We start from the raw sequence: 9,926 nt of genomic DNA, 5'->3' as shown, positions 1-9,926 counted from the left end.
TAAAACTGTTATAAAGCACCAATTCACTTCCCTCTAAGCTCTAATCCATAACTGAGATTCACTTACAGTCTGGCTTCTAAATTGGGTTTAAGAGTATGACAAGCCTGTGTAGCAATAGTTTACGACATTAGACATAAGTAGATAAAAAAAAAAAAAAAAAAAAAATATTGATTTATAAGCAGGATTCTTACTCTTAATCATGGGTTGTTGTCAAGCTTTGAAAAATAAATAGAATTAAAAAAAAAAACAAAAAAACAAAAAATTTAGGATTTTAGAGTTGAACTTACAGCATTCCTGTTTATTTATCATATTTAATCATCAGAATACAAAAATTAAATACAAAAGATCAAACCCATTATTGATAACAGAGGTTTAGATACTAGATTTTATGGAAAATCAAGTGAGCACCATATTGGGGTTGCAAAGTTAAAACAGAAGTAGGAGCATGAGTATATGATGGTGAAAGCTCAAATGTGAAGCATTGTAGTATCATTGCCAGCGCCATTTTTGCTTCTGCCATTGCAAAGTTTTGTCCGATGCATATGCGAGGACCCCAGCCGAATGGAAAGTAGGAGAGTTGCCCTTTTGTTGCCTTCATAACACCTTCAGAGAACCTCTCTGGTTTGAACTCCTTCACATCATCTCCCCAAATTTCAGGATCATGATGCACTAGGATGGTGGGCAGTACAATCTCCACTCCAGATGGTAAATAAAGTTCCCCCAGATTGATGTCCTCATAAACAGCTCGATTAAGTGTGGCACCTGGTGGATATAGCCTAAGGACCTCATAGAAAATCATTGTAACCTGTGGAAGAGAAATATTTAGAGGTCATGTAGAATGAGAAATTTGTTACTGAAGTTGAACATTGCAAATCATTAAAAATCACAGTTGATATACTTTTTTAAAGTATCAATGATATGTTTTAGGTAATCAGGTAATGTGAACATAGTTGTTCGCCAAATAGTAAATTAAGTACTAAAACTTAGTCCTAAAAGTTTTTTTTTTCTGAAAATTCTTGACGTGAGTAATGGATTAAGAATGCTTACAACTTTTAGGTGACTTAAGCCAGCAAATTCTGGCTTATTTTTCCCAAAAACTTGAAAAACTTCTTCCCTTGCCAGTGTTTGCCAGTTTGGATGCTTGCTTAACAAAACCATTGTCCAGAGAAGTAAATTTGAGGTAGTCTCTTGGCCAGCTAAGTAGAATAGCTTACACTCCTCAACGACTTCTTGCATACTTATTCCAGCATTCTTACTGTTTCCTCCCTCTTGAATTTCTTTAGAATTGGATTCCATTAATATACCCAATAAGTCCTCATTAGCCGTTTTGCCATCCTTCATTGCTTTATCTCTTTTGGTAATGATATCATTCAACAATGTGTTCATCTCTTTGTCAATTTTCTTCATCCTCTTGTTCCTTTTCGTTGGCAAATACCTGCATGTAAATGATCAAAACAAGAAAAAAATAAAAATATAAAGAAATATACAACTGTTCATTCATATATTTTACTCCATTTTCTTGGAACTTCCATGAGATTTATATAAAAATAAGATGGTACATATATATACTACAAGTTTCCAAACTTAAAAATATTTTATGCTTACCACCATCCAGGAATGTATACTGATTGAAAGACCTCCATGGTTAGATATGTTTGTTCTTGTAGGAGTTGGAATAACCTTCTTCCTTCTTCATAGCTAGAACCAAATGATGTTCGAGAGAGGGCATCAGCTGTCAAATTTTTTAGAAAGGGCCAAACATCCAATTCACAGGACCCCTCTGGGGATACCATCTCCTCCATTTTGCTTATCATTTGGCGACAACTCAAATGAAATGCAGGTGACATAAGCTGTGGGAAAGAGCAAATTAAATAAATAAAACAAGTTAACACATTTTCGATCAGCAATCCAATGTTTTCATCCTAGTAGAACTAATTATCATTGAATTTCTGAAACAAGCATGTCATATAGTGCGATATAGCTAAACTAAACAAAAACAATTTCCCATTGAAAGAACAGACTACACAATCTGTTGTTGAAACTAAGAGGAAAATGAAAAAACAAAATAATTGCTATCTTGGCAGCTCTTAAGAATTTGGCGGATCAACAAAATACTTTTGATACAAAAAGGAAAAAGAAAAAAGTAAATTTCACAGCAGGGAACAATTAGCTACCAGTACGTCATCAAGTTGTACAAGTACTTTGATGAAGGGAAAAATTTTAATTATTATCTTGCTGCATATATTACAAACTTGTCCCCTTCTCAACTATGAAGCAAATGTATATACATATAACAAAAAGGGTATCTGGATTGTTTTAAAAGTAAGATAAGAATGAAAATCACCTTCAATTTTTCTGCATGGAATGCTGGATTCAGAAGCTTTCTGTGCTTAGCCCATTTCTTACCCTCATAGCTTACAAGTCCTGTTAAAAGAAAATTGGCTAGCGGATTTGGTTTTTGCTTTTGAAAGCGACCAGCCTCGAGGAAGACCTCCCTTATCAGTTCAGGCTTCATGATATTCACTCTCGGAATTGGACCAACCCACGTGAAGGAATTTTTACCTACACCATCACACCTATATTTTTATGCTTTTGTTTGTTTGTGATTAGTCCTAACACTCCAAAAAAAAAAAAAAACCTAGTATCATAGTCATAAGAAAAAGATAAGGGAGAATTGTGTTTTGGACCTAGCTGGGCCCAAAAATTGACCAAAAATCCATATATCACACACATTTAAGCTTAAGACCCAAATAAAGTGTAAAAATTAAATTGAAGTATATTATTCTTCATTAATTCCTAAAATACCCTTAACCCCTACATAGGCACATAGTGAGTATAAATTTCAATTTTTTTTATATTTTATTTTTGCCATTTTCTATTCCCAATTAAATATTACTCATTTCTAACTTTTTTTTTTCTTTTTTAAAGATATTGAATCTTTTTACTCTTATTATAAGTAAGGATATTTTTTTTCATATAAAATTTAATGGATAATCAATGAATGAAATTTAATTCTTTTTATTATTTTCATATAAAAATAGTACTAAACAAGGTTTTCAATTTTTATTTTTAAAAATAGTTTTCATTTTTTAATTAAATGTTTTTTCAAAAGAAAATATAAAAAATATAAATCATATTACCATTTTTTTAGAAAGTATTTTTTAAAATAGTTTTTGAACATAATTTTTCTTTATTTATAATTTAAAATAGAAAACAATGCTAATTTTCAATTATTTATATATATATATATATATATATATATATATATATATAAAAAGTACTAATTTCAAGACCTAGAGTATCAAGAGAATGGTTTTACTTAGTTTCAAGATGTGTGCAAAATAAAAAAGAATAGACAATGAGCCACAATATGAAACCACTTTATGCAAAATCAAAAGGATTTTTAAAATATATATATACATATAAAAGAAACAAAAAAAAAAACATCGAAAGTTTTTACCCTTATTTATCAAGTAATGGATGAAAAAACTTTTTAAAATATTTTAAGTGCAACCACCGTCAATAAAGCATGAAAGCATGAGATATTAGAGAACACATAAGTCGATAAGGTAAGAAAAATTAATTTTCAGATACTTGAAGAAGAATATGAAGTTTTGAATGAAAGAATCAAAATAATCAATATTTGATTATTTTTCAAGAGTAATGGTAATTACAAATATACTGAAAAGAAGGGGTAAAAGTTTGAATAATATTGAAAAGCTACTTCAATTTTCATATTATTGGGAACAATTTAAAGATTTGGATTTTATGACACTTCATCAACTCATAAAATCAACATAACCCCATGGAAATAAATATGAAAGACCAAAACAACTTCTTCAAACAAATTAAGCTTACAATTAAGGAAAATAAAGATCTTGATAATTAAAAAAACATCAAAATATAATGACAAAGAAAATAAATGAAGAGGTAGTTTCAATTCATCAAATAATAAAAAATAAATTATATTACTCCTCAAGAGCACATGGAAGAGGATGCAGTTGAAGGAAAAACAAAATGAAACTTATAATAAGTCTCAAATTCAATGTTATAATTGTTAAAATTGCTGTCTTTATGCATATGAGTTTAGAAGCATTACTAATTAATACTTTAGAAAGGAAGCCAATTTGAAAAGAAAGATCATATTCTTCATAATAAAAATTCAGAGCTTGAAAGAAAAATTAAAATTATTCCTAACATAGCCAAAATTATGTTAAAAAGTTTTTTAAAAAGATCTAAAAAAATTTTGCGAAGGAAATTGATTATGTGATTTACCGGTCAAACTATTCTCCTAATCAAAGTGTATGAATTAAAGCATTGTGACAAACTTCCCATGAAAAAACAACAAAAAAAGTCCCTCATATTTTACATTTCAAAGTGTTAGGAAGTATCAAATGTTCATGTATCCAATCAAAACTAACAAAATTAGAAAATACACATTTTGTAAGTTATCTCTCAAGCCCCAAATATTACAAGTAATAAAATCTAAATAATGAGAATATCATCATGAATAGAAATATCAAGTTTATTTGAAGAAACACGGGATTAGAGTATACAATAAGACAATTAGGTTAGTCATCAACTCTTTGAAGAAAAATAAGAGAGTGTTTATGAGAGTTCGCTATCCAACCATTATCAACTCATAAATATTCAATAACATCATCTCCATTGGATAGTTCAAATGAAAGAACTACCAAGTTTCAAGAGTGTACAAGAATCTTATGAAGTAATAGAAAATTAAATGATTCGATTTATTTGTCTTTCTGAAATTTTTTGAATTAATAGATTTAGGAAAAATAATGTAAATAAAAGATAGAAAGATTCCTTAGAGATGAAAATAATAGTAATAAACAAAACTGATACATGAGAATTGAACTCTCTTCAGAGGACAAGGAAGAATCCAAAACGAGAAGCCAAGCCTACAATCACAAAAGAAGAATATGGGTATATGGATTCAAATCCATTTCATATATATATATATATAGATATAAAACACATGAACGGTCCCTTAATTTACAGCATATATCACAAGTAGAGCTTTTAAATTTAAATTGCATACCATACTGCTGGATGGTTTTATAGAGAAAAGGAATGACGCGCGGCACTATATCATCTGAGAGATTGATTGGTCTTGAGTTGGCCTCTTTTAACATTATTGAAGCCTTCTTTGCGTCTCCGTGCAATAGTCTGTAAGAGTTTCCCATAAGGCCTTGCCGTCTAAGGCACCTCTCAAGCCTCCTCGGCCTCAGCCACACCAAATAAAATGCTCTCCATGCCAATGATAAAAGAGCAAAGGCACAGAAGATTAAAATTGAATCATATGCTATCTCCATTTCCACTAAGAAAGAGTGAGACGTTTATGTTTATGATGAAACCGAGGGAGTGGGAGTCCTTTTATAAGGTTGTTCATGTGAAGCATTTTAGGAGAGAGATTACTCCTCATTTTAGCACGTGAGTAATAAACAGACAAATATTTGAGAATCAATATTTCATTCATTTTTTCGCCTATATTTTCATATTTTGATAACAAATGATAGGGATCAAATTAAAAATAATTAAGTAGAAACCTAACTTTAATTGCTCTCCAACAAGAGGTATTTTGAGTACCTCTCGGTAAGAAATGATAACAAAAAATAAAAATAAAAATAAAATTACTATTTTATCCCTTTATTTTTACAAGTTTGTATGACTTTTTATGATTAATTTTATTTGTTGAATAAATACTATTTTCTAGTTTTATTATTTAGCAAAAAAAAAAGACTTAAAAAGTTATTTAAAAATTAAAAATATATATTTTAAACTATACGTAAGAATATTTCTTTCAATTAATATCATTTTACATTTGCATCCTCAAATTATTACCAAACATTGAAATGAAAACAAATAATCAATTAAATAATTAACTCTTATGGTTAAATTTGGTTTGCTAGATATAAAATAAGATAGGATAAAAGAATGGTAATATATCTTATATTGTATTTAATTGATATTAATCACTAATTTAAACTTTATAAATATTTTTTTTCTATTATGTTATTCAATATAAAAAAATAATTTATATATCATACATTAATATTATCTTATAAACTTTTTTAAAATTTTTATTTTTTTACCTATAACTTTAATTTATAAAAAAAAAAATCAAAATGAGTATATAAAAAAATAAAAAATGATACAAAAAAAATTAAATTTATGTTACATAAGATATGCATATTTTATATCTTAATATGAGATTAACATATCTCATATAAAAATAATAAAATAAATAAATGGATAATATATCCTACTACTTATCTTATACTATATTTGGTTAAACATAGGATAAGTTGAGATAATTTATCATGTTTTTTGGATATAATATTTAAAGATATCATATTCTATGTGAAATAACGCCCTAAAATATACATTTTCTATTTAGTGGTATATGTGACATTTTAACATATATATTTCCTATCTTATCCCATCAATCAAACTTAACCTATATTCTTAAATATATCCAAATACAAGATTGAAATCACCAAATTCATTACAAAGAAAAAATATATTAATAAAAATAAAATATTCATTTCATCATGCGGGCGTATCACCTAAGCGAGATCAATGAGGCTAAAGAGTCACCAAATTTTTTCCAACTCTCATGTGAAACTTCAGAAAGCATTTCGATTTTGGGTAAGCCTCTTTGTCAATGACTGCTTAGAGAATTTGTATATGGCTTTTCATGCTTTAAGAATTTATCCCAAATTTCTATAGAAATTGCCGTGTTTAATGGGCTAACGGAAGTGATATTTGAATTTTTGTACATTTGCAAAGGAATCGTTTGAATATTTTTGCCGCGCGCGCAAAGGAGCGTAAAAATCAAATGTAAAACTTACAAAGCAAATTATTCATGCTTTGCAATGTGTTACCCACCTCCAGACGTAACAAAATGTCAGCATTTTATAAGTAGAGAAAGATTACTCCCCATTTTAGCACAGATAATAACAAACAAATATTTGAGAATCAATATTTCATTCATTTTTTCACCTATATTTTCATATTTGGATAACAAATGATAGGGATAAAATAAAAAATAATTAACTAGAAACCTAACTTTAATTGCTCTCCAACAAGAGGTATTTTGAGTACCTCTCGGTAAGAAATGATAACAAAAAATAAAAATACTATTTTATCCCTTTATTTTTACAAGTTTGTATGACTTTTTATGATTAATTTTATTTGTTGAATAAATACTATTTTCTAGTTTTATTATTTAGCAAAAAAAAAAGACTTAAAAAGTTATTTAAAAATTAAAAATATATATTTTAAACTATACGTAAGAATATTTCTTTCAATTAATATCATTTTACATTTGCATCTTCATATTATTACCAAACATTGAAATGAAAACAAATAATCAATTAAATATTTAAATATTATGGTTATATTTGGTTTGTTAGATATAAAATAAGATATGATAAAAGAATGGTAATATATCTTATACTGTATTTAGTTTATATTAATCATTTATTTAAACTTTATAAAAGAATGGTAACATATCTTATAAATATTTGTTTAGTTTTTCTTTTTTAACTATAACTATAATTTATAAATTTTTTTTTGCAAAATAAGTATATAAAACAATAAAAAATGATATAAAAAAAATTAAATTTATTTTACATAAGATATGCATATTCCATATTTTAATATGATATTAACATATCTCATATAAAAATAATAAAATAAATAAATAAATTGATAATATATCATATTACTTATCTTATCTTATATTTGGTTAAACATAGAATAAGTTGGGTTCATTTATTATGTTTTTTTGATATAATATTTAAAGATATCATATTCTATTTAAAACAATACCCTAAACTGTTTAGTGGTATATATGACATTTTAACATATACATATCCTATCTTATCCTATCAATCAAACTTAACTTATTTCTTAAATATATCCAAACACAAGATTGAAATCACCAAATTCATTACGAACAAAAAATATATTAATAAAAATAAAATATTCATCGTCATTCATTTCATCATGCGGAGTATCACCTAAGCGAGATCAACGAGGCCAAAGAGTCACCAAATTTTTTCCAACTCTCATGTGAAACTTCAGAAAGCATTTGGATTTTGGGTAAGCAAAGCTCTTTGTCAATGACTGCTTAGAGAATTTGTACATGGCTTTTCATGCTTTAAGAATTTATCCCAAATTTTTATAGGAATTGCCGTGTTTAATGAGCTAACGGAAGTGATATTTGAATTTTTGTACATTTGCAAAGGAATCATTTGAATTTTTTTGCCGCACGAAAAATCAAATGTAAAACTTACAAAGCAAATTATTCAATCATATCATACTATGCAATGTGTTACCCACCTCCAGACGTAACAAAATGTTATGGGCCCATCGTTGCGTGCTTATATTGGACTTCTAATTCCAATTTTAATTATTTACCAACAGTTCCACCAAGCTATAATTACTTGTGAGATTAAGAACCCATGAATCTGCCTCCTCACTTAGCTTATGAAATACTGATTTTGTCATATATGAAGGCACAAGTGATTAATTATTATTTTTTGAAACCTATACATTGATATGCTTATCATAATTTGTTAGATCTATAATAATTATTAATCCATTTTATCATTTATAGCTCAAATTTAAATGAATGAATTATATACCTCTTTTAATTTTGTTAGAGCAAAATTATGATTTAAATCCCAATAGTTTAATGTTTTAGGATAATCGGGTACTCAATGTGTTATACGATTTCGTGTTAGTACAAAGTATCTAATTCAAGTTCTCAAGTTGAAGTTGTCTTTCATCTAATCATGCACAATACACGACCTAGATTAGCTAAACTTTGAAAATTCAAAAATAGAAAAATTGTGATTAGCGTTAGCTCATAAGGTATTATAATTATTAACATTTTATGATACTTGAATTTCAACTCCAATGGGTTCTACAAGATTCCTTCAAGTATCCCTCAACTTTAAACTTTGAATAAACACAACCTCATTTTAATAATTAATAAAAACATTCTCTTCAACTTTCCTAACTATTTTTAATTTAATTGGATTTTTAATTACTATATATATATATTAAAAAAAAAATCGAAAAATTTCCTCTCTAAAAATTTGGAATAGGTTTATTATCAATAATTATAAGTGAGCTTAATTATCAAATAACGAGTTTCAAGTAATTCAAGTTTATTAATTTTTATAAGTGAAGTTCGTGACAAGAGATGCTGAATTTAAAAGAAAAATAAAGTGAAAGGGTTTGGAAAAGCCAACATAAATCAATTTATTTTTTATATACACAATACTATTAATTTTTTTATTTTAAAAATAAAAATAAATAATATATATATATTGATACATACACATGCATCGTACCAACATACCTAAATGATCTCAAAATTTGAAAAGTCAATTATTTTCTTTAAGTTTATTAATAATCGAGATTCATGAATTCTCGTAGCTCACCGACACCAAGTCAATGAAAGGATATGGACACTGCATCACAGAATCCGTGAGAAACACGTCGGTCGTGGACACGCTCTAACACTCATCGACTCATGTTTGTTGGAAACCAGAAACGACAACATCATTCATGTCTAAACTCTTATCCTTCGAATAGTGTAGAGGATGCGTGCCTCTCGTGGATCGACGACATCTTGTACAAATTGAATGTTATCTATGTTAGCCATAAGCGTGAATCGTCTCATCGACGGCTTTTACACGTTTGTTATCATTGAAAACACGTATTTTACTTTTTGTTTTAAATGCTTACAACGATTAAAAACATGCCTTTTTTATTTCTTGTCCAAAAGTTTGTGGAAGATATTTTCTCTCTCTCTACGTACTTTCACTAATAATTGTAAACATATTTATTGAAATTTTTGTTGCAAAATAAATTAAATTTGAAAACATGTT

The 9,926-nt window shown here is 27.6% G+C and overlaps 1 protein-coding gene across 2 annotated transcripts; it reads right to left on the bottom strand.

Moving 5' to 3' along the window:
- Positions 1-251: 251 nt before the first annotated feature.
- LOC117909368 (cytochrome P450 CYP72A219-like) lies at positions 252-5,295 on the bottom strand. 2 transcript variants are annotated; one of them, XM_034823386.1, is made up of 5 exons: positions 5,060-5,295; positions 2,345-2,562; positions 1,606-1,850; positions 1,048-1,435; positions 252-805 (listed from the first exon to the last, which is right to left on the bottom strand). In XM_034823386.1, exons 1-5 carry the CDS (start codon positions 5,202-5,204, stop codon positions 380-382), a joined length of 1,422 nt encoding a protein of 473 aa, XP_034679277.1. In that variant the 5' UTR covers positions 5,205-5,295; the 3' UTR covers positions 252-379. The 2 variants fall into 2 exon arrangements, with proteins under 2 accessions (XP_034679277.1, XP_034679276.1); XM_034823385.1 differs by having other exon boundaries at positions 1,048-1,417; positions 5,060-5,278.
- Positions 5,296-9,926: the final 4,631 nt, after the last annotated feature.

This window comes from Vitis riparia, chromosome 19, assembly GCF_004353265.1.
Source record: "Vitis riparia cultivar Riparia Gloire de Montpellier isolate 1030 chromosome 19, EGFV_Vit.rip_1.0, whole genome shotgun sequence".
Classification (NCBI taxonomy): domain Eukaryota; kingdom Viridiplantae; phylum Streptophyta; class Magnoliopsida; order Vitales; family Vitaceae; genus Vitis; species Vitis riparia.
This window is presented reverse-complemented; position numbering and strand designations above follow the sequence as displayed.

What these genes read in the sequence shown, in the direction of transcription:
- LOC117909368 (XM_034823386.1), bottom strand. Translation starts at nt 5,204, where the DNA reads ATGGGAAACTCTTACAGACTATTGCACGGAGACGCAAAGAAGGCTTCA. An exon ending in TCCATGCAGAAAAATTGAAG is followed by an intron (nt 1,851 to 2,344) that starts GTGATTTTCATT and finishes TCTTTCCCACAG; the next exon opens with CTTATGTCACCTGCATTTCA. An exon ending in GCTTAAGTCACCTAAAAGTT is followed by an intron (nt 806 to 1,047) that starts GTAAGCATTCTT and finishes TCTCTTCCACAG; the next exon opens with GTTACAATGATTTTCTATGA.